Here is a 26,104-nt window from a genome sequence, read left to right on the forward strand (position 1 = left end):
ACGTAGTTGTCAACCGTGATGGCGAGATCATGGAACGGGCAGTCCTTCTCTGGGAGGAAGAGCAGCTCCGTCTTGCCGAGGTTCAGCTTGAGGTGGTGATCCGTCATCCACACTGATATGTCTGCCAGACATGCAGAGATGCGATTCGCCACCTGGTTATCAGAAGGGGGAAAGGAGAAGATTAGTTGTGTGTCGTCTGCGTAGCAATGATAGGAGAGGCCATGTGAGGATATGACAGAGCCAAGTGACTTGGTGTATAGCGAGAATAGGAGAGGGCCTAGAACTGAGCCCTGGGGGACACCAGTGGTGAGAGCACGTGGTGCGGAGACAGATTCTCGCCACGCCACTTGGTAGGAGCGACCTGTCAGGTAGGACGCAATCCAGGAGTGAGCTGCGCCGGAGATGCCCAACTTGGAGAGGGTGGAGAGGAGGATCTGATGGTTCACAGTATCAAAGGCAGCAGACAGGTCTAGAAGGACAAGAGCAGAGGAGAGAGAGTTAGCTTTAGCAGTGCGGAGAGCCTCCGTGACACAGAGAAGAGCAGTCTCAGTTGAATGGCCAGTCTTGAAACCTGACTGGTTTGGATCAAGAAGGTAATTCTGAGAGAGATAGCAAGAGAGTTGGCTAAAGACGGCACGCTCAAGAGTTTTGGAGAGAAAAGAAAGAAGGGATACTGGTCTGTAGTTGTTGACATCAGAGGGATCGAGTGTAGGTTTTTTGAGAAGGGGTGCAACTCTCGCTCTCTTGAAGACGGAAGGGACATAGCCAGCGGTCAAGGATGAGTTGATGAGCGAGGTGAGGTAAGGGAGAAGGTCTCCGGAAATGGTCTGGAGAAGAGAGGAGGGGATAGGGTCAAGCAGGCAGGTTGTTGGGCGGCCGGCCGTCACAAGTCGCAAGATTTCATCTGGAGAGAGAGGGGAGAAAGAAGTCAAAGCATAGGGTAGGGCAGTGTGAGCAGGACCAGCAGTGTCATTTGACTTAACAAACGAGGATTGGATGTCGTCAACCTTCTTTTCAAAATGGTTGACGAAGTCATCCACAGAGAGGGGGGGGGGGGAGGATTCAGCAGGGAGGAGAAGGTGGCAAAGAGCTTCCTAGGGTTAGAGGCAGATGCTTGGAATTTAGAGTGGTAGAAAGTGGCTTTAGCAGCAGAAACAGAGGAAGAAAATGTAGAGAGGAGGGAGTGAAAAGATGCCAGGTCCGCAGGGAATCTAGTTTTCCTCCATTTCCGCTCGGCTGCCCGGAGCCCTGTTCTGTGAGCTCGCAATGAGTCGTCAAGCCGGAGGGGAGGACCGAGCTGGCCGGGAGGATAGGGGACATAGAGAGTCAAAGGATGCAGAAAGGGAGGAGAGGAGGGTTGAGGAGGCAGAATCAGGAGATTGGAGGGAGAAGGATTGAGCAGAGGGAAGAGATGATAGGATGGAAGAGGAGAGAGTAGCGGGAGAGAGAGAGCGAAGGTTGCGACGGTGCATTACCATCTGAGTAGAGGCAGAGTGAGTATTGTTGGAGGAGAGCGAGAGAGAAAAGGATACAAAGTAGTGGTCAGAGTCATGGAGGGGAGTTGCAGTGAGATTAGTAGAAGAACAGCATCTAGTAAAGATGAGGTCAAGCGTATTGCCTGCCTTGTGAGTAGGGGGGGACGGTGAGAGGGTGAGGTCAAAAGAGAAGAGGAGTGGAAAGAAGGAGGCAGAGAGAAATGCGTCAAAGGTAGACGTAGGGAGGTTGAAGTCACCCAGAACTGTGAGGGGTGAGCCATCCTCAGGAAAGGAACTTATCAAGGCGTCAAGCTCATTGATGAACTCTCCAAGGGAACCTGGAGGGTGATAAATGACAAGGATGTTAAGCTTGAATGGGCTAGTGACTGTGACAGCATGGAATTCAAATGAGGAGATAGACAGATGGGTCAGGGGAAAAAGAGAGATTGTCAACTTGGGAGAGATGAGGATTCCTGTGCCAACACCCCGCTGACCAGATGCTCTCGGGGTATGCGAGAACACATGGTCAGACGAGGAGAGAGCAGTAGGAGTAGCAGTGTTTTCAGTGGTAATCCATGTTTCCGTCAGCTTCAAGAAGTCGAGGGACTGGAGGGTAGCATAGGCTGAGATGAACTCTGCCTTGTTGGCCGCAGAACGGTAGTTCCAGAGGCTGCCGGAGACGTGGAACTCCACGTGGGTCGTGCGTGCAGGGACCACCAGGTTAGAGAGGCAGCAGCCACGCGGTGTGAGGCGTTTTTATGGCCTGTGCAGAGAGGAGAGAACAGGGATAGACAGACGCATAGTCGACAGGCTACAGAAAATGGCTACAATAATGCAAAGAATATATGTTGAGAAATTGTTAGATATTACTTGTTAGATATTACTGCACTGTCGGAGCTAGAAGCACAAGCATTTCGCTACACCTGCAATAACATCTGCTAAACACGTGTATGTGACAAATAAAATTTGATTTAAGGGGCCTAGCCCGAACCATGAAAATTTTGATTTTATTTGTGCTTCCAACTTTGCGCCAACAGTTTGGGGAAGGCCCTTTCCTGTTTCAGCATGTGCACAAAGTGAGGTCCATACAGAAAGGGTTTGTTGAGATCGGTTTGGAAGAACTTGACTGGCCCGCACAGAGAACTGACCTCAACCCCATCGAACACCTTTGGGATGAATTGGAAAGCCAACTGCGAGCCAGGCCTAATCACCCAACATCAGTGCCCGACCTCAATAATGCTCTTGTGGCTGAACGGAAGCAAGTCACCGCAACAATGTTCCAACACATCTGGTGGAGGCTGTTATAGCAGCAAAGAGGGGACCTATTTCCCTTCCTCATGTGTTTTTGTTCTACTTGACTTTAAAAAATATATATATTATAGTACTACTGATATTGATTACAGCATTGTTGGGAAAGAGCAAGAAAGTCATTTCACTGTACTTGCGCACGTGACAATTAAAACGTGAAACCGGAATACAAAGGACAAATGAAAGCAACATGGTGTGAGAAGCCTACAGGGAATATACTCTCACCTGATCTGCTGGGAAAGGAGGTGAGGAAGCCTCTTTAGATTATTGAGATCAAACCCTTTATTCAGAACTCAAACTGCTTACATTGACGCAGCGCTACAGTCCTGTAACACATCTAACATTATGAAGCAGCGCTACAGTCCTGTAAAACGTCTAACATTATGAAGCAGCGCTACAGTCCTGTAACGTCTAACATTATGACGCAGCGCTACAGTCCTGTAACGTCTAACATTATGACGCAGCGCTACAGTCCTGTAACACGTCTAACATTATGACGCAGCGCTACAGTCCTGTAACACGTCTAACATTATGACGCAGCGCTACAGTCCTGTAACACGTCTAACATTATGACGCAGCGCTACAGTCCTGTAACGTCTAACATTATGACACAGCGCTACAGTCCTGTAACACGTCTAACATTATGACGCAGCGCTACAGTCCTGTAACACGTCTAACATTATGACGCAGCGCTACAGTCCTGTAACACGTCTAACATTATGACGCAGCGCTACAGTCCTGTAACACGTCTAACATTATGACGCAGCGCTACAGTCCTGTAACACGTCTAACATTATGACGCAGCGCTACAGTCCTGTAACACGTCTAACATTATGACGCAGCGCTACAGTCCTGTAACACGTCTAACATTATGACGCAGCGCTACAGTCCTGTAACACGTCTAACATTATGACACAGCGCTACAGTCCTGTAACACGTCTAACATTATGACGCAGCGCTACAGTCCTGTAACGTCTAACATTATGACGCAGCGCTACAGTCCTGTAACACGTCTAACATTATGACACAGCGCTACAGTCCTGTAACACGTCTAACATTATGACGCAGCGCTACAGTCCTGTAACGTCTAACATTATGACGCAGCGCTACAGTCCTGTAACACGTCTAACATTATGACGCAGCGCTACAGTCCTGTAACATGTCTAACATTATGACGCAGCGCTACAGTCCTGTAACACGTCTAACATTATGACGCAGCGCTACAGTCCTGTAACGTCTAACATTATGACACAGCGCTACAGTCCTGTAACGTCTAACATTATGACGCAGCGCTACAGTCCTGTAACACGTCTAACATTATGACGCAGCGCTACAGTCCTGTAACACGTCTAACATTATGACGCAGCGCTACAGTCCTGTAACACGTCTAACATTATGACGCAGCGCTACAGTCCTGTAACACGTCTAACATTATGACGCAGCGCTACAGTCCTGTAACACGTCTAACATTATGACGCAGCGCTACAGTCCTGTAACACGTCTAACATTATGACGCAGCGCTACAGTCCTGTAACACGTCTAACATTATGACGCAGCGCTACAGTCATGTAACATGTCTAACATTATGACGCAGCGCTACAGTCCTGTAACACGTCTAACATTATGACGCAGCGCTACAGTCCTGTAACACGTCTAACATTATGACGCAGCGCTACAGTCCTGTAACACGTCTAACATTATGACGCAGCGCTACAGTCCTGTAACATGTCTAACATTATGACGCAGCGCTACAGTCCTGTAACGTCTAACATTATGACGCAGCGCTACAGTCCTGTAACATGTCTAACATTATGACACAGCGCTACAGTCCTGTAACGTCTAACATTATGACACAGCGCTACAGTCCTGTAACACGTCTAACATTATGACGCAGCGCTACAGTCCTGTAACATGTCTAACATTATGACGCAGCGCTACAGTCCTGTAACACGTCTAACATTATGACGCAGCGCTACAGTCCTGTAACATGTCTAACATTATGACGCAGCGCTACAGTCCTGTAACACGTCTAACATTATGACGCAGCGCTACAGTCCTGTAACACGTCTAACATTATGACGCAGCGCTACAGTCCTGTAACACGTCTAACATTATGACGCAGCGCTACAGTCCTGTAACACGTCTAACATTATGACGCAGCGCTACAGTCCTGTAACACGTCTAACATTATGACGCAGCGCTACAGTCATGTAACATGTCTAACATTATGACGCAGCGCTACAGTCATGTAACATGTCTAACATTATGACGCAGCGCTACAGTCCTGTAACATGTCTAACATTATGACGCAGCGCTACAGTCCTGTAACACGTCTAACATTATGACACAGCGCTACAGTCCTGTAACACGTCTAACATTATGACGCAGCGCTACAGTCCTGTAACATGTCTAACATTATGACGCAGCGCTACAGTCCTGTAACACGTCTAACATTATGACGCAGCGCTACAGTCCTGTAACATGTCTAACATTATGACGCAGCGCTACAGTCATGTAACACGTCTAACATTATGACGCAGCGCTACAGTCCTGTAACACGTCTAACATTATGACGCAGCGCTACAGTCATGTAACATGTCTAACATTATGACGCAGCGCTACAGTCCTGTAACGTCTAACATTATGACACAGCGCTACAGTCCTGTAACGTCTAACATTATGACGCAGCGCTACAGTCCTGTAACGTCTAACATTATGACGCAGCGCTACAGTCCTGTAACACGTCTAACATTATGACGCAGCGCTACAGTCCTGTAACATGTCTAACATTATGACGCAGCGCTACAGTCCTGTAACACATCTAACATTATGACGCAGCGCTACAGTCCTGTAACACGTCTAACATTATGACGCAGCGCTACAGTCCTGTAACACGTCTAACATTATGACGCAGCGCTACAGTCATGTAACATGTCTAACATTATGACGCAGCGCTACAGTCCTGTAACGTCTAACATTATGACACAGCGCTACAGTCCTGTAACGTCTAACATTATGACGCAGCGCTACAGTCCTGTAACGTCTAACATTATGACGCAGCGCTACAGTCCTGTAACACGTCTAACATTATGACGCAGCGCTACAGTCCTGTAACATGTCTAACATTATGACGCAGCGCTACAGTCCTGTAACACATCTAACATTATGACGCAGCGCTACAGTCCTGTAACACGTCTAACATTATGACGCAGCGCTACAGTCCTGTAACACGTCTAACATTATGACGCAGCGCTACAGTCCTGTAACACGTCTAACATTATGACGCAGCGCTACAGTCCTGTAACACGTCTAATATTATGACGCAGCGCTACAGTCCTGTAACACGTCTAACATTATGACGCAACGCTACAGTCCTGTAACATGTCTAACATTATGACGCAGCGCTACAGTCCTGTAACACGTCTAACATTATGACGCAGCGCTACAGTCCTGTAACGTCTAACATTATGACGCAGCGCTACAGTCCTGTAACATGTCTAACATTATGACGCAGCGCTACAGTCCTGTAACACGTCTAACATTATGACGCAGCGCTACAGTCATGTAACACGTCTAACATTATGACGCAGCGCTACAGTCCTGTAACGTCTAACATTATGACGCAGCGCTACAGTCCTGTAACACGTCTAACATTATGACGCAGCGCTACAGTCCTGTAACACGTCTAACATTATGACGCAGCGCTACAGTCCTGTAACACGTCTAATATTATGACGCAGCGCTACAGTCCTGTAACACGTCTAACATTATGACGCAGCGCTACAGTCCTGTAACATGTCTAACATTATGACGCAGCGCTACAGTCCTGTAACACGTCTAACATTATGACGCAGCGCTACAGTCCTGTAACGTCTAACATTATGACGCAGCGCTACAGTCCTGTAACATGTCTAACATTATGACGCAGCGCTACAGTCCTGTAACACGTCTAACATTATGACGCAGCGCTACAGTCATGTAACACGTCTAACATTATGACGCAGCGCTACAGTCCTGTAACGTCTAACATTATGACGCAGCGCTACAGTCCTGTAACACGTCTAACATTATGACGCAGCGCTACAGTCATGTAACATGTCTAACATTATGACGCAGCGCTACAGTCCTGTAACACGTCTAACATTATGATGCAGCGCTACAGTCCTGTAACATGTCTAACATTATGACGCAGCGCTACAGTCCTGTAACGTCTAACATTATGACGCAGCGCTACAGTCCTGTAACACGTCTAACATTATGACGCAGCGCTACAGTCCTGTAACACGTCTAACATTATGACGCAGCGCTACAGTCCTGTAACGTCTAACATTATGACGCAGCGCTACAGTCCTGTAACACGTCTAACATTATGACGCAGCGCTACAGTCCTGTAACACGTCTAACATTATGACGCAGCGCTACAGTCATGTAACATGTCTAACATTATGACGCAGCGCTACAGTCCTGTAACACGTCTAACATTATGACGCAGCGCTACAGTCCTGTAACATGTCTAACATTATGACGCAGCGCTACAGTCCTGTAACGTCTAACATTATGACGCAGCGCTACAGTCCTGTAACACGTCTAACATTATGACGCAGCGCTACAGTCCTGTAACACATCTAACATTATGACGCAGCGCTACAGTCCTGTAACGTCTAACATTATTACGCAGCGCTACAGTCCTGTAACACGTCTAACATTATGACGCAGCGCTACAGTCCTGTAACACGTCTAACATTATGACGCAGCGCTACAGTCCTGTAACGTCTAACATTATGACACAGCGCTACAGTCATGTAACACATCTAACATTATGACGCAGCGCTACAGTCCTGTAACATGTCTAACATTATGAGCAGTGTGTGTTTTGGGTGTAAATGTGTTTCTATCTGCACTGCTGATACAATCACATCATTACATCACACAAACATAATTTTTTTGTCTGCTTTTACAATGAGTTGACCTTCCAACCATGCAAATAAGTATGTGTTCTGTTATTTAAACAAATATATATTGAAAAATAATGTGGATGCTGATATTTGTCCTGTTACCTGATAACACATGTGTATTATACCCATATCCCAACTAATCGTGTGTGTAATTTTAACATTTTAGTCATTTAGCAGACACTCTTATCCAGAGCGACTTACAGTAGTGAGTTCATACATTTTCTTGTTTCATACTGGTCCCCCGTGGGAAACGAACCCACAACCCTGACGTTGCAAACGCCGTGCTCTACCAACTGAGCTACACGGGACTACAATGTGTGTGTACAGTTTGTGTGTGTGTGTATGTATGCCTGACTGCTGAATAACTGTCCTGTTACAGCACAACACAGTGGGTAGATGGGGAAGGGCATGTTGTCCCACAGTGCCACTTAGTGGTGGACCACAGTGGTACAGATTGTCCATACTATGTTCACTCCAACTTCTGTCCAGCTTGAAGTAATAATGTAAGTCTACATTAGCTTCTAACAATACTATAAAACAGAGTTTGACTGCTGAAGCCACATGTTCATCAATGAAAAATGTATTGACACAAGTGTACAAGGACTTATTCATTTATTTACACAATTTTAAAATACACAAATACAGTGGCATTACAACTGAGGAGCAAAACTGACGACAACACTTCCCGTGACTCAGTGAGTGATGCATTGTGGGAACCAACGCAAGGTTCCGGAGTCAGTCCTGCGCAGAAATGCAAACCCAAAACAACCAGGAAATAAAAACAGAAATAAAACAGAGAGAGGGAAAGACATGACAAAAGAAAGAAACAAATGATCCCAAGTAAAGAAGTGTACTTAACAGAAGCGTACTTGCCTTCATCTTCATTACCCACAATCCCACACTGAAGACAATGAGGTGGGAGTTTCTTTTTTTGAGACCACCAGCTGGTCGGTTCGAGGGTTTAAAACTAACTTACCCAAAACTACAATGGAGCAAAGCATTCAAACCCCTCCATACAATTCCTTCTTCATCATAATACACACACACACAGTGGCTAATACAGAGCTGGAGGTAGAACTTACCCTTAACCACAGATCTAGGATCAGGTTATCCAACTAACTCCTAACCTTAACCATTAGGAGGAAAACAATACATCTGATCCTGGAACTCCTACCAGCTCCTAAATGCAGACATGGTATTTCACCATGAGTACTAGGCACATCCTACATACATGAGAACAGAAGACAGACCACCACTAAACTAGTCTGGTCCCCGATCTGTTTGTACCGTCTTGCCAACTCCTTGTCACTCATCGCAACGCATTGAGTGATAAAGTTGACAACACAAACTGATCTAGGAACAAGCTACCACTAAACCCCCTTTAACCCAGACTACAGAAAAGGCCTACAGCACCCTGACGCGGTACTACACTGAATGATATGACCAGTGGGTTGGCCCTCTCAGAAGCCTGACCTAACCAATAGGACAACCAGAAGAGAGAGAACCGTAGCATTGGTCGGTAGTCTACTGTACATCCACCAACCGTGACTTTGCTCTCTGGCAAAGTCCGACTTTGCTCTCTGGTAATACAGATCACTTTTTCTTAAAAACGTAGTTTCATTAAGTTAAAAACATTTTCAAATATTGATTGATAAAAATAAAAGTTTGAGATTGTGGTGGATTGAAACCATAGGTTGAAACAGGTGTTTTAAAGCAGACCCCCCACCCCCAACACCCACCCCAACACACAACTTTTACTGACCAACAAGTAAAAAAAATAAATTGCTACATGAAAGTGGAGACTGGTGATTCACAGCTTTCAGCCCCAGAACACCAACAGCAGAAGGGGAGGCTGAAGAGAGAAGAGGTGATGGAGAAACAGACTAACTAGTAGAGAAGACATCAGCCCTAACCCCATCCCAATGTACAAGAGACACCCTCACAAACAACCACCCCTTATTTAAAACAGTCAAACACACACAGTTACCTTAAGAACAGTAGAGGATTCGCTTTCTCACAGTCCCCTTTAAAAACAACAGAGAAGGTCACGTCTCAAACGGTACTCTATTCCCTACATAGTGCACTACCTTTGACCAGAGCCCATAGAGAATACGGGGGTGTTTGGGACGCACAAAAGGTCTTCCCTCTGTAAATGGTTCCATTTCTACAAACCCACTGTCAAGTTGGAGACTGGTCGTCTCTTTCTAGGCATTGCATTGTGGGACACAAAATGGAAGCCAGGCCATCTCCAGTTGCACAAACATACCTCTAATGTGACCTCCAGAGTTGCCATTAGGGGTTATTCATTCAATATTTCTTCCATCATATCTCTTTAAAACAAAAAACCCACTTGACTTTTCACTCGGACACAATTCATGATTGGCATGATTCAGTTGATATGCTCAACCGTATTATAACAGCAAAACAGAGGACAGTCAGTGTAGTCAGAACAGAACACCGCCAGTACAAACTACTTTTTAATCAACTTCACCTAAATACAAAACAGAGGAAAACTAAACAACTAAACAAAATGACAGTGAAGTAAAAGACAGTGAGGGAAAGAGAAGCAAACGAATGTCTTCATCAGCACAGCAGCAGCTCTGGAGGCCAACTGGCAGGCTGGGAGGAGGATCTGTTTTAGCATCGAGGAGACAGGAGATAGAAGTGATGGAGGAGAGGGAGAGAAGATAGAAGTGATGGAGGAGGAATGTAAGGGGCGTTAAGCAGGTCTGGGCGCCCCATGACATTGTCCTCCCTGGGGGTCACGATGGCAGAGGGGTGGGGTAGGGGGGCAAGTGACTGTTCTGGGTGTGCCAGGGTGGTAGAGGCAACAAAATCCCTCTATCCCCTCTTTCTCTCATCTCCTCATCCTCCATCTCCCTCTCATTTCCTCCGCGTTCAACGCCAGACCTCCTCTGACAGGAAGTCATATCAAGAGCACGGCTGAACGCTCTCTGAGCTGTGTGTGTGTGTGTGTGTGTGTGTGTCGTCCAACCTGTTACAACAGCATGAGCTTGTTACTTAGCAGAGAACAGTTGATGTCAAAGGGGAAGAGCATCACAGTCTGTGTGTTTTGATTGGCTGGTTGGAGCTGATTGCGGATGTAGAGGTCCTTGTCCTGCCTTTTGACTGGTTGTTTCAGTAAGAGTTCTCCAGGTATTGAAGTGTGTGTATCGAGGTGTGTGTGGGGGAGGTGGTATGGTTAGGGCCGTGCATGGTTTAACCCTCCATGGTGATGATGGTGGTGATGGGGGACAGAGGGACTCATCGAGGGGCTGCTGACTGGAGGCCACTGGGGGTGACACGAGAGAGAGCCTGGAGGGGGGGGGGGAGAGAGAGAGAGAGAGAGAGAGAGAGAGAGAGAGAGAGAGAGGGGGGGGGTGGGGAGAGCGAGAGGAGAAAGAGAGAGAAAGAGATGGAGAGCAGGGAGAAAAAAATAGGAGATGAAGAGACAAAGAGAGGGAGAGTAAGGAAAGAGAGGGAGAGAAGGGGGGACAGAGAGGGGAGGGCGAGAGAGAGAGAAGGGCAGGGAGAGAGAGAGAGAAGGGCAGGGAGAGAGAGAGAGAGAGGAGGGCAGGGAGAGAGAGAGAAGGGAGAGAGAGAGAAGGGGGGACAGAGAGAAGGGGGGACAGAGAGGGCAGGGAGAGAGAGAGAAGGGGGGACAGAGAGGGCACAGAGAGGGCAGAGAGAGAGAGGAGGGCAGGGAGAGAGAGAGAGGAGGGCAGGGAGAGAGAGAGAGGAGGGCAGGGAGAGAGAGAGAGGAGGGCAGGGAGAGAGAGAGAGGAGGGCAGGGAGAGAGAGAGAGGAGGGCAGGGAGAGAGAGAGAGGAGGGCAGGGAGAGAGAGAGAGGAGGGCAGGGAGAGAGAGAGAGAAGGGGGGACAGTGAGGGCAGGGAGAGAGAGAGGGAGAGTAGTTAGTACAGTAGCCATAGATAGTGGTCTAAGGCACTGCATCGCAGTGCTAGCTGTGCCACTATAGATCCTGGTTCGAGTCCAGGCTCTGTCGCAGCCGGCCGCGACCGGGAGACCCATGGGCGGCGCACAATTGGTCCAGCGTCGTCCAAGGTAGGGGAGGGTTTGGCCGGCAGGAATGTGGGTTCGTTTCCCACGGGGGGCCAGTATGAATAAAAATAAATTTTTAAACTAACAAAAAATAAAAAAATAAAATAAATAAACATGTATGCACTCAATTCAATTCAATTCAATTTAAGGGCTTTATTGGCATGGGAAACGTGTGTTAACATTGCCAAAGCAAGTGAAGTAGATAGTAAACAAAAGTGAAATAAACAATAAATATTAACAGTAAACATTACACTCAGAAGTTTCAAAAGAATAAAGACATTTCAAATGTCATATTATGTATATATACAGTGTTGTAACAATGTGCAAATAGTTACAGTACAAATGGGAAAATAAATAAACATAAATATGGGTTGTATTTACAATGGTGTTTGTTCTTCACTGGTTGCCCTTTTCTTGTCACAAATCTTGCAGCTGTGATGGCACACTGTGGTTTTTCACCCAGTAGATAAGGGAGTTTATCAAAATTGGGTTTGTTTTCGAATTCTTTGTGGATCGCTGTAATCTGAGGGAAATATGTGTCTCTAATATGGTCATACATTTGGCAGGAGGTTAGGAAGTGCAGCTCAGTTTCCACCTCATTTTGTGGGCAGTGTGCACATAGCCCGTCTTCTCTTGAGAGCCAGGTCTGCCTACGGCGGCCTTTCTCAATAGCAAGGCTATGCTCACTGTACATAGTCAAAGCTTTCCTTAAGTTTGGGTCAGTCACAGTGGTCAGGTATTCTGCCACTGTGTACTCTCTGTTTAGGGCCAAATAGCATTCTAGTTTGCTCTGTTTTTTTGTTTGTTCTTTCCAATGTGTCAAGTAATTCTCTTTTTGTTTACTCATGATTTGGTTGGGTCTAGTTGTGTTGTTGTTGTTGTTGTCCTGGGGCTGTGTGGGGTCTGTTTGTGTTTGTGAACAGAGCCCCAGGACAAGCTTACTTAGGGGACTCTTCTCCAAGTTCATCTCTCTGTATGTAATGGCTTTGTTATGGAAGGTTTGGGAATCGCTTCCTTTTAAGTGGTTATAGAATTTAACGGCTCTTTTCTGGATTTTGATAATTAGCGGGTATTGGCCTAATTCTGCTCTGCATGCATTATTTGGTGTTTTACGTTGTACACGGAGGATGTTTTTGCAGAATTCTGCATGCAGAGTCTCAATTTGGTGTTTGTCCCATTTAGTGAATTCTTGGTTGGTGAGCGGACCCCAGACCTCAGAACCATAAAGGGCAATGGGTTCTATAACTGACTGTAAGTCGCTCTGGATAAGAGCGTCTGCTAAATGACTAAAATGTAAAATGTAAACAACAGTGATATTACACATTAGAAAGGGGGACTTGGAGGGATTTAAGAGGTTGAACACAACAACACAAGGAGGGAGGGACATCCCTCAAATATTACAGTCTATAGTCTACAAACATCCTGGTTATAGAGACAGACAGACAGAGCACCAACAGTGTTTCAACAACATCCACCATATCAGTCAGCACCACTCATTGTCTCACCACTGCGGTGGTTAAGTATACAAATGATGAGGACATTCATATTTAATAGACTGGAATATTAATGAGGTGGAGCTCATTATTTGAGAAGGTGTAACATTCCAGAATGTTCAGATAGAAATGATTGTACAGAACAAAGCTAATTCTCTGTAGTCTGATATGAGCACCAGTCTGTCTGTGCTTTAATGGTAACTCCTGGTCACTCCTTGTCGCTTTGGCTCGACAATGGAGAAATGGAGTTGGCAAGAGCACAAACAGATCTGGGACCAGGCTATAGAAGGAGACAACAGATCTGGGACCAGGCTAGATTTTCAGTCATGTAGAACAGCGATCCATGTCAGTTCTATACGTCACGTTTCCAACAGAATAAGCTACATTTTGCTACACCTGCAATAACATCTGCTAAATATGTGCATGTGACCAATAACGTGATTTTATTTGATAAGAAACAGGATTGTGGAGAGGACTGAGGCTGGCCTGTAATGAGGCCTCACTCCACTAGAGGGGGCCATGAGTGACAGAGACGGAACAAAAGAACAAAACACAGTTCTGTCAAGTACATCATGCTCTTTCTATAAGCTGATTTAAGGATGTATTAACGTGACTAGAGGACACAGTGATTATGCCTCTAGAGCTTGCCACTAATGAACTGAACATCCAGTATAACAGTAGATATTACCAGTCTAATACACTGCTAAAAAAAATAAAGGGAACACATAAACAACACAATGTAACTCCAAGTCAATCACACTTCTGTGAAATCAAACTGTCCACTTAGGAAGCAACACTGATTGACAATACATTTCACATGCTGTTGTGCAAATGGAATAGACAACAGGTGGAAATTATAGGCAATTAGCAAGACACCCCCAATAAAGGACTGGTTTTGCAGGTGGTGACCACAGACCACTTCTCAGTTCCTATGCTTCCTGGCTGATGTTTTGGTCACTTTTGAATGCTGGCGGTGCTTTCACTCTAGTGGTAGCATGAGACAGAGTCTACAACCCACACAAGTGGCTCAGGTAGTGCAGCTCACCCAGGATGGCACATCAACGCGAGCTGTGGCAAGAAGGTTTGCTGTGTCTGTCAACGTAGTGTCCAGAGCATGGAGGCGCTACCAGGAGACAGGCCAGTATATCAGGAGACGTGGAGGAGGCCGTAGGAGGGCAACAACCCAGCAGCAGGACCGCTACCTCCGCCTTTGTGCAAGGAGGAGCAGGAGGAGCACTGCCAGAGCCCTGCAAAATGACCTCCAGCAGGCCACAAATGTGCATGTGTCTGCTCAAACGGTCAGAAACAGACTCCATGAGGGTGGTATGAGGGCCCGACGTCCACAGGTGGGGGTTGTGCTTACAGCCCAACACCGTGCAGGACTTTGGCATTTGCCAGAGAACACCAAGATTGGCAAATTCGCCACTGGCGCCCTGTTCTCTTCACAGATGAAAGCAGGTTCACACTGAGCACATGTGACAGAGTCTGGAGACGCCGTGGAGAACGTTCTGCTGCCTGCAACATCCTCCAGCATGACCGGTTTGGCGGTGGGTCAGTCATGGTGTGGGGTGGCATTTCTTTGGGGGGCCGCACAGCCCTCCATGTGCTCGCCAGAGGTAGCCTGACTGCCATTAGGTACCGAGATGAGATCCTCAGATCCCTTGTGAGACCATATGCTGGTGTGGTTGGCCCTGGGTTCCTCCTAATGCAAGACAATGCTAGATCTCATGTGGCTGGAGTGTGTCAGCAGTTCCTGCAAGAGGAAGGCATTGATGCTATGGACTGGCCCACCCGTTCCCCAGACCTGAATCCAATTGAGCACATCTGGGACATCACGTCTCGCTCCATCCACCAACGCCACGTTGCACCACAGACTGTCCAGGAGTTGGCGGATGCTTTAGTCCAGGTCTGGGAGGAGATCCCTCAGGAGACCATCCGCCACCTCATCAGGAGCATGCCCAGGCGTTGTAGGGAGGTCATACAGGCACGTGGAGGCCACACACACACTACTGAGCCTCATTTTGACTTGTTTTAAGGACATTACATCAAAGTTGGATCAGCCTGTAGTGTGGTTTTCCACTTTAATTTTGAGGGTGACTCCAAATCCAGACCTCCACGGGTTGATAAATTTGATTTCCATTGATAATTTTTGTGTGATTGTAAAGAAAAAAGTATTTAATAAGATTATTTCATTCATTCAGATCTAGGATGTGTTATTTAAGTGTTCCCTTTATTTTTTTGAGCAGTGTAGTAATATAACAGTATATATTACCAGTCTAATAGTAATATAACAGTATACATTATCAATCTAATAGTAATATAACAGTATATATCAACAGTCTAATAGTAATATAACAGTATATCACCAGTCTAATAGTAATATAACAGTATATATTACCAGTCTAATAGTAATATAACAGTAGATATTACCAGTCTAATAGTAATATAACAGTAGATATTACCAGTCTAATAGTAATAACAGTAGATATTAACAGTATATAGGTGTAACAGGTGAATGCCAGCTGATGCTTAGGGTGTTCGTTCTATTCAGTCCATTCAATAAGGAGTGTAGGTTGCAGCCAGGACACAGGAGTATTACAACAACACTTTCTCCATTTCCTTACCTGACACTGACACCGACACACACATGTTTAGTTTGAGAACATCAAACGCTTGTATCTTTGTAGTGACTGGGTGTATTGATACACCATCCAAAGTGTAATTAATAACTTCACCATGCTCAAAGAGATATTCAATGTCTGCTTTTGTATATATATAAATATATATTTATTTTTTTCTTCTTTAAAAAAAACAAACTACTACCAATAGGTGACCTTCTTTGCGAGGCATTAGGAAACCTCTGTGGTCTTTGTGGTATAATCTGTGCTTGAAATTCACTGTTCGACTGAGGGACCTTATAGATAATTGTATGTGTGGGGTACAGAGATGGGGTATTGTGTGTGTAAATCAGTGACAAAAATCTCAATGTAATCTATTTTAAATTCAGGATGTAACAAGAAAATGTGGATGAAGTCAAGGGGTGTGAATACTTTCTGAAGGCTCTGCATATGGACCATGGGAAGAATATTGTCAACCTAGTATATGGAACACTCTCAATCTGTCCACTACAGTGGGTGAATGGAGGAGCTTAAACCAAACACTACCTAACAGAGGGTATTGTGGGTGAATGGAGGAGCTTAAACCAAACACTACCTAACAGAGGGTATTGTGGGTGAATGGAGGAGCTTAAACCAAACACTACCTAACAGAGGGTATTGTGGGTGAATGGAGGAGCTTAAACCAAACACTACCTAACAGAGGGTATTGTGGGTGAATGGAGGAGCTTAAACCAAACACTACCTAACAGAGGGTATTGTGGGTGAATGGAGGAGCTTAAACCAAACACTACCTAACAGAGGGTATTGTTTGTTTGTGTCAGAGAGGGTCTACCTTGTCTTAAATCTTATGTTACACAGCCCACAGCCTTGTAAGGTAATGGGGTGAACCAGACCTAGTTAAGGAGGTCAAGTACAGGGGTTATGAACTATTTTAGAAGGGGATGGGGGTGCAGAGAGGGGTTAGAATCCTTGTTCTAGAGAACTGAAATTCCTATAAAATGGGGAATGCGGAACATGGAAAGAATGTGGAACTGAATCTGTGGATAGAATTCCATTTCTCCTTTATTACATCCTGAAGAGTTCCAGAATGGAATGTTTCTGGCCATCCAGAACCGGAGTTTCCAGAGTGGAGTTAGCCTTATGGGGTTAATCTACTATGGAATAGACTCTGGATCTCTGAGTCTAAAATAACCTCATTTTCTTCACCTTTCTGATTCTTTCAGGTTCATTTCAGATGAAGGAAAGGAGACATGGGGATCAAGCCACTTTAGACTTGTCATACTATATATAGACTCTGCTTTAGACTACTGAGATGGAACCTGTTTCTATAGGGGGGTTAGAGTGGGGTTGGTAAGTGACAGCCACACGGTTACCATCACTTCTTTAGACTATTGAGACGTAGTAACCCATAGATATTTCTATAGGGGGGTTAGGGTGGGGGTGAAATAGTCTTTAGACTATCAAGACGTAGCCTGAAGGCGTCAACATGCTTCGGTTCAGCTGGAGCCTAGCTGAACTCGGCTAGGCCAACCCAACGAGTGGCTCGCATCCTCCCCTAAAAGACCTTCGCTTGAAAAAACCCAGAAAAAAGCGTCAATAGTACTGTTTGTCCATCTTGAGACGCCGTAGCCAGAATTAATCTTAGATAACTCAAGAAATCTGTCCTAAATTTTGACGATTTTTGCCAAGGAGTTCTTAGTCGCGCAATTTCACATCTAAGATGTTTGGTGCAGTATTACTCAATAAAAAAAATTCCATGACAAAAACAAAGAGTCATCTCTCGTTGAATGACAACAAACAAACACTTCATTGAAGAATCCCTCCTGTTGACCAGAAGCATGCGGACACCTGGAGCCTGTAGATATTTCTAAAGGGGGGATTAGGGTGGGGTTGAGGGGACACCTACACCTACACTCTTACCTAACGTGGGTATAAGGCTCTGGTCAACAGTAGTGAACTACTGTGTGGTCCTCTGTAGCTCAATTGGTAGAGCATGGGCGCTTGTAACGCCAGGGTAGTGGGTTCGATCCCCGGGACCACCCATACATAAAAATGTATGCACACATGACTGTAAGTCGCTTTGGATAAAAGCGTCTGCTAAATGGCATATTATTATTATTATTACTATGTAGTACATATGGTGCCATTTGGGAAACTAGTGGTGACTCACCAGCCAGCCAGCCGTTCACACCAGGACGTGGCGAGCTGCTACTTTCCCAGATGATGATCGAAGGGAATGCTATTCTGAGTTGGTGGGAGGAGGAGGCTATTTCAGCCACACCCGTTGTTGACCGGTATATAAAATCGAGCACACAGCCATGCAATCTCCATAGACAAACATTGGCAGTAGAATGGCCCATACTGAAGAGCGCAGTGACTTTCAACGTGGCACCGTCATAGGATGCCACCTTTCCAACAAGTCAGTTCGTCTGCCCTGCAAAAGCTGCCCCAGTCAACTGTAAGTGCCATTATTGTGAAGTCGAAACGTCTAAGAGCAAGAACGGCCCAGCAGCAAAGGAAGGCCACACAAGCTCATAGAACGGGACCGCCGAGTGCTGAAGCGTGTAAAAATTCTGTCCTCGGTTACAACACTCACTAGCGAGTTCTAAACTGCCTCTGGAAGCAACGTCAGCACAAGAACTGCTCGTCGGGAGCTTCATGAAATGAGTTTCCATGGCCGACAGCCGCACACAAGCCTAAGATCACCATGAGCAATGCCAAGCGTCGGCTGGAGTGGTGTAAAGCTTGCTGCCATTGGACTCTGGAGCAGTGGAAACACGTTCTCTGGAGTGATGAATCACGCTTCACCATCTGGCAGTCCGACGGATGAATCTGGGTTTGGCGGATGCCAGGAAAACCCTACCTGCCCCAATGCATAGTGCCAACTGTAAAGTTTGGTGGAGGAAAAATAATGGTCTGGGGCTGTTTTTCATGGTTCGGGCTAGGCCCCTTAGTTCCAGTGAAGGGAAATCTTAACGCTACAGCATACAACGACATTCTAGACGATTCTATGCTTCCAACTTTGTGGGAACAGTTTGGGGAAGGCCCTTTGATGTTTCAGCATGACAATGCCCCCGTGCACAAAGCGAGGTCCATACAGAAATGGTTTGTCACTACACAGCATGATCCCATCACCCTGTTCATGCCAACAGTCAGCCAGCTTAGCCATATGGTGTTACCAGTCACACAGCGATCACGCCAGCGACTGCTCGTCATGAGGGTCAGTATAAACTAAACTAGCTAGATGCTCACAGATTCTTTGATTGGAGCGGTGCTTTGCTTAGGCCAACCATTATGAACAAGCACAGCATTTAGAGTCAAATTCCTTTTTTCTCTAACCATTCCACTGCTTATTCACAGAGGTCCATCATGTTGGAGTTTCAGAGCCCGTCTATGAGCCACACCCAGACCTTTAGTTTACTGCAGTTCTACACAATTTGCCATGGCTTATGCCGTGTTCTTATGCCATCTGATTGACTCAAACATTATAACAAAATCAAAATGTGGGCCATATGCCATTATATTTTTTTTAATGGTTGATTCTCCCTGACTGTCTAGTTTTTATTGTGGTGATTGTTCGTTTTGTCTTTAGGCAGCAGCTACTCTTAGTTCTCAAAGATCTAATAAAAAAATATATTACTCCATTATCTTTTCTACATACTTTATATCTGGTTTTAGTCGTTTAAGTTTACACTGAAAACGTTTCACCATCCCAAAAATGATCTTCAAATGTTTTTACTTTAGAGCGGCAGCCTGCCACTGCTAAATGAAAATAGGGAAAACACTTGACACCCTTTAACATTACAGCCATGTTATGATGCCAGTGAAAACGCTTCACATTCCTGTGTGACTGTGTGGATGCCCTGTGGTGTTGATCGTTAGTGCCATGAGTGATAGTTGAAAAGGAACGATGACCTTAAAACAATAGAACAGGGCTAGAAACATGACGTTGTTTTCAGACCTGTGAGAAGTGGGTGTGAGTCTTTACCTGTGAGGTGGACATGCGTGAGTCCTGTCGTCCAGTCAGGTCTGAGGAGGAGATGTTGACAGGAGCTCCACGGTGAAGACGCATGCTCACCTTCCTCTCTCGCTCCATACCTGGGATAGGGGACAGACACCTGGGGTTAGAGAGAGACACACACCTCACGCTCCATACCTGGGATAGGGAACAGACACCTGGGGTTAGAGACACACCTCACGCTCCATACTTGGGATAGGGAACCGACACCTGGGGTTAGAGAGAGACACACCTCACGCTCCATACCTGGGATAGGGAACAGACACCTGGGGTTAGAAACACACCTCACGCTCCATACCTGGGATAGGGAACAGACACCTGGGGTTAGAGAGAGACACACACCTCAGGCTCCATACCTGGGATAGGGAACAGACACCTGGGGTTAGAGACACACCTCACGCTCCATACCTGGGATAGGGAACAGACACCTGGGGTTAGAGAGAGACACACACCTCACGCTCCATACCTGGGATAGGGAACAGACACCTGGGGTTAGAGAGAGACACACCTCACGCTCCATACCTGGGATAGGGAACAGACACCTGGGGTTAGAGAGACACACACCTCACGCTCCATACCTGGGATAGGGAACAGACACCTGGGGTTAGAGAGAGACACACCTCACGCTCCATACCTGGGATAGGGAACAGACACCTGGGGTTAGAGAGAGACACACCTCACGCTCCATACCTGGGATAGGGAACAGACACCTGGGGTTAGAGAGAGACACACCTCACGCTCCATACCTGGGATAGGGAACAGACACCTGGGGTTAGAGAGAGACACACCTCACGCTCCATACCTGGGATAGGGAACAGACACCTGGGGTTAGAGACACACCTCACGCTCCATACCTGGGATAGGGAACAGACACCTGGGGTTAGAGAGAGACACACACCTCACGCTCCATACCTGGGATAGGGAACAGACACCTGGGGTTAGAGAGACAAACCTCACGCTCCATACCTGGGATAGGGAACAGACACCTAGGGTTAGAGAGAGACACACCTCACGCTCCATACCTGGGATAGGGAACAGACACCTGGGGTTAGAGACACACCTCACGCTCCATACCTGGGATAGGGAACAGACACCTGGGGTTAGAGAGAGACACACACCTCAGGCTCCATACCTGGGATAGGGAACAGACACCTGGGGTTAGAGACACACCTCACGCTCCATACCTGGGATAGGGAACAGACACCTGGGGTTAGAGAGAGACACACACCTCACGCTCCATACCTGGGATAGGGAACAGACACCTGGGGTTAGAGAGAGACACACCTCACGCTCCATACCTGGGATAGGGAACAGACACCTGGGGTTAGAGAGACACACACCTCACGCTCCATACCTGGGATAGGGAACAGACACCTGGGGTTAGAGAGAGACACACCTCACGCTCCATACCTGGGATAGGGAACAGACACCTGGGGTTAGAGAGAGACACACCTCACGCTCCATACCTGGGATAGGGAACAGACACCTGGGGTTAGAGAGAGACACACCTCACGCTCCATACCTGGGATAGGGAACAGACACCTGGGGTTAGAGAGAGACACACCTCACGCTCCATACCTGGGATAGGGAACAGACACCTGGGGTTAGAGACACACCTCACGCTCCATACCTGGGATAGGGAACAGACACCTGGGGTTAGAGAGAGACACACACCTCACGCTCCATACCTGGGATAGGGAACAGACACCTGGGGTTAGAGAGACAAACCTCACGCTCCATACCTGGGATAGGGAACAGACACCTAGGGTTAGAGAGAGACACACCTCACGCTCCATACCTGGGATAGGGAACAGACACCTCGGAATAATCATGTTCACGCAGTCGTTTTGAAGTCAATGTATCTGTACAGGGCCTATCTTAAACAAGGAGCATGTGATGTACTGGTGTGAGCGCTTGGCTATACGTGGTGTGTGTACGTGGTGTGTGTGTGTGTGTAGCATATCAGACCTGTGTGTGAGGTGTGTATGTGAGGCGGGTGTGGTGCGAGTCTTCACTTATGTGAGGTGTGTTTTCACTAACCTGTGTGTGAGGTGGGTGTGAGGGGTGTGGGTGCGGCTGCGTCCTGTGCTCCTCTGGCTCGCCCGGAGGCGGAGGGGATCCCTCTTGCCCCTGCAGGGGCCCTGGCCTGTCCCTGCCTCAGTCTGTCCTCACCGGCTCTCCTCTCCCTCTCTGCATCCTCCGCTGCCCTGTTAGCACCCTGTATACACAGAGAAATAAACACCCTGGTCAAATGGAAACTATGGTCACACACATTCCCACCTCCCAACCCTTCCCTATCACAGAAACACAACTGGATCTTATTGATTCAAAATGGCTGCCGTTGCCAGGGACACCACTGCTATCAGTAGACCAACAAAATGGCCACCTTGGACAGTCCAGGGCTATGTCTCAATTATCTCTCCTTCCTCAAAGTGTGCACTGGTTCACTTCACTTCACTGATTTGAAAGAAAATGGTATAAGAAATACGGTGGAAACTCCCACCAGCCCATGTCTCCACCAATCCAATGCTTTCAGATTTGTGGGAATTAGTGAACGACTGTACACTTCAGGAGAAAGGAGATATTATTGTAATGAAAAGATTCCAGCCTGAATCAACGTAATGAAGGGGATGAATCAGATGTAGCAGAGACGTTACTCACGAACTTAAGCATGTTCCAGTCGAAGACGTAGTCGTAGGAGAAGCCCTGTCTGTGGAACAGGTTTCTGAACAGCTGTCTGAGGTACGAGTAGTCCGGCTTGTCATCGAACCGCAGAGAACGGCAGAAGTTCAGGTACGTGGCAAACTCCGCTGAGAGGAGAAACAAGAGGATGGGTCAGAATACAGCTCTTTATACATCCAGTTGTATAACAATTATGTGGAATCAAATGCCTGAATGTGAATCATCTAGTCTCCTGGGCTGCCCCTGAATGTGAATCATCTAGTCTCGTGGGCTGCCCCTGAATGTGAATCCTTCTAGTCTCATGGGCTGCCCCTGAATGTGAATCCTTCTAGTCTCATGGGCTGCCCCTGAATGTGAATCCTTCTAGTCTCATGGGCTGCCCCTGAATGTGAATCATTCTAGTCTCATGGGCTGCCCCTGAATGTGAATCCTTCTAGTCTATATGTGGTCCTCTGTAGCTCAACTGGTAGAGCACGGCGCTTGTAACGCCAAGGTAGTGGGTTCGATCCCCGGGACCACCCATACACAAAAAAAATGTATGCACGCATGACTGTAAGTCGCTTTGGATAAAAGCGTCTGCTAAATGGCATATTATTATTATTATTATATTATATATTATTATATATTATATATTATTATATTATATTATATTATATTATTAGTCTCATGGGCTGCCCCTGAATGTGAATAATCTAGTCTCCTAGGCTGCCCCTGAATGTGAATCCTTCTAGTCTCATGGGCTGCCCCTGAAAGTGAATAATCTAGTCTCATGGGCTGGCCCTGAATGTGAATCATCTAGTCTCATGGGCTGCCCCTGAAAGTGACTAATCTAGTCTCATGGGCTGCCACTGAATGTGAATCCATCTAGTCTCATGGGCTGCCCCTGAATGCGAATAAGCTAGTCTCCTAGGCTGCCCCTGAATGTGAATCCTTCTAGTCTCATGGGCTGCCCCTGAAAGTGACTAATCTAGTCTCATGGGCTGCCACTGAATGTGAATCCATCTAGTCTCATGGGCTGCCCCTGAATGCGAATAAGCTAGTCTCCTAGGCTGCCCCTGAATGTGAATCCTTCTAGTCTCATGGGCTGCCCCAAGACAACAAGATATACACTACAAACAAATACTGAGTGGATCATCATCTGAATCTGATCTATTGTCTTCCTGGTTAGGTCACATGCTCAGGAAAAACTCCTAACCCGATCCATACCATTTTGGACCACATAAGAGCTATCCACTTTAAAAGACTGGGAGTGGAAATTCTATATGTACAAGGATCTACTATGCAAAAACGACATGTTTTGACTTCAGAAAACCCATCAACTTCCAACCAGTCAGGTCTTTCAGCTACTCACATGGGTATCCCTTGCAGAGGACCTCGATGGGGGTCGACATCTTCTTCTCACTGATGCGTTCGTACTTCTGTCTCTTGGTGGCTGCCTTCAGGCCCTGCCAGGGCAGACTGCCCAGGTTGAAGTACATCAGGACATAACCAAGAGACTCCAGGTCATCACGACGAGACTGCTCTGTAGAGGAGAGAGGAGAGGAGAGAGAGAGACACAGGGAGAAGAGAACAAGAGAGAGGGAGGAGAGAGAGAGAGAGAGAGACAGGGAGAAGAGACAGGGAGAAGAGAGAGAGGAGAGAGGAGAGAGAGAGACATGGAGGGAGAGAGAGACATGGAGAGAGAGAGAGAGACAGGGAGAAGAGAGAGCGAGAAGAGAGAGAGCGAGAGAGACAGGGAGAAGAGAGAGAGCGAGAGAGACAGGGAGAAGAGAGAGAGCGAGAGAGACAGGGAGAAGAGAGCGAGAGAGACAGGGAGAAGAGAGCGAGAGAGCGAGAGAGCCAGGGAGAGAGAGAGGGAGAGAGAGCGAGAGAGGGAGGGAGAAGAGAGAGGGAGGGAGAAGAGAGAGGGAGGGAGAAGAGAGAGGGAGGGAGAAGAGAGAGACAGGGAAAGAGAGAGGGTCAGGGTGTTTGTGTTGTGTGTGGCGTACCTGTTCCAAGGTGTGTGTGTGTAACTAGCATGTTTGTTATATAGCCAAAGGTATGTGGACACCTGCTGGGAAGGCTTTCCACTAGATGTTTGAACATTGCTGCGTGGACTTGCTTCCATTCAGACATGAGCATTGGTAAGGTCGGGCACTGATGTTGGGCGATTAGGCATGGCTCGCAGTCGGCGTTCCAATTCATCCCAAAGGTGTTCGATGGGGTTGAGGTCAGGGCTCTGTGCAGGCCAGTCAAGTTCTTCCACACAGATCTCGACAAACCATTTCTGTATGGACCTCGCTTTGTGCACGGGGGCATTGTCATACGTAAACAGGAAAGGGTCGTCCCCAAACTGTTTCCACCAAATTGGAAGAACAGAATCGTCTAGAATGTCATTGTATGCTGTAGCGTTAAGATTGACTTTCACTGGAACTATGGGGCCTAGCCCAAACCATGAAAAACAGCCCCAGACCATTATTCCTCCTCCACCAAACTGTACAGTTGGCACTATGCATTGGGGAAGGTAGCTTTCTCCTGGCATCCGCCAAACCCTGATTTGTCCATCGTCCTGCCAGATCGTGAATTGTGATTCATCACTCCAGAGAACGCGTTTCCACTGCTCCAGAGTCCAATGGTGGCGAGCTTTACACCACTTCAGCCGATGCTTGGCTTTGCGCATGGTGATCTTAGGCTTGTGTGCGGATGCTCGGCCATGGTAACCCATTTCACGAAGCTCCCGATGAACAGTTCTTGTGCTGACGTTGCTTCCAGAGGTAGTGAGTGTTGCAACCGAGGACAGGCGATTTTTACGCGCTATGTGCTTCAGCAGTCCCGTTCTGTGAGCTTGTGTGGCCTACCACTTCACGGCTGAGCCGTTGTTGCTCCTAGACATTTCCACTTCACAATAACAGCACTTACAGTTGCCCGGGACAGCTCTAGCAGGGCAGAAATTTGACAAACTGACTGGTTGGAAAGGTAGCATCCTATGTCAGTGCCACGTTGAAAGTCACAGATCTTCAGTGAGGCCATTCTACTGCCAATGTTTGTCTATGGAGATTGTAAGGCTGTGTGCTCGATTTAATACACCTGTCAGCAACGGGTGTGGCTGAAATAACTGAATCCACTAATTTGAAGGGGTGTCCACATACTTTTGTATATATAGTGTATATATCCTACCGATTCCCAGGTGTGTGTTGATGGATGCGTAGCGTGCGGTGCCGGTCAGGTTCTTGTTCTCGCGGTAGGGGATGTGCTGGTGTGTGCGAGCGTCTCGGTATTTCTTGGCCAGGCCAAAGTCGATGATGTACACCAGGTTACCCTTCTTGCCCAGGCCCATCAGGAAGTTGTCTGGCTTCACATCTCTGTGGATGAAGTTCTTAGAGTGGATGTACTCTATACGGCTGATCTGGAGAGGAGAGAGCTTGATCAATAATAGCTAGTCTGATCTGGAGAGAGCTTGATCAATAACAGCTAGTCTGATCTGGAGAGGAGAGAGCTTGATCAATAACAGCTAG

The 26,104-nt window shown here is 46.9% G+C and overlaps 1 protein-coding gene across 1 annotated transcript in view; it reads right to left on the reverse strand.

Annotated features, from left to right (window-relative positions):
- Positions 1 to 8,333: 8,333 nt before the first annotated feature.
- LOC311100907 (casein kinase I-like) overlaps positions 8,334 to 26,104 on the reverse strand; it is a 52,699-nt gene continuing 34,928 nt past the window's right edge. The window contains exons 4-9 of the mRNA XM_084141891.1: positions 25,767 to 25,995; positions 23,962 to 24,132; positions 22,590 to 22,738; positions 21,969 to 22,146; positions 19,899 to 20,008; positions 8,334 to 11,053 (exon numbers count right to left, since the gene is read on the reverse strand). Coding sequence (XP_083998017.1) covers positions 11,003 to 11,053; positions 19,899 to 20,008; positions 21,969 to 22,146; positions 22,590 to 22,738; positions 23,962 to 24,132; positions 25,767 to 25,995 — 888 coding nt within the window. The 3' untranslated portion in view covers positions 8,334 to 11,002. The remainder of the gene's footprint in view (positions 11,054 to 19,898; positions 20,009 to 21,968; positions 22,147 to 22,589; positions 22,739 to 23,961; positions 24,133 to 25,766; positions 25,996 to 26,104) is intronic.

The sequence above is a fragment of the Coregonus lavaretus genome, assembly GCF_964263955.1.
Source record: "Coregonus lavaretus genome assembly, chromosome: 2".
In the NCBI taxonomy this organism is placed as follows: domain Eukaryota; kingdom Metazoa; phylum Chordata; class Actinopteri; order Salmoniformes; family Salmonidae; genus Coregonus; species Coregonus lavaretus.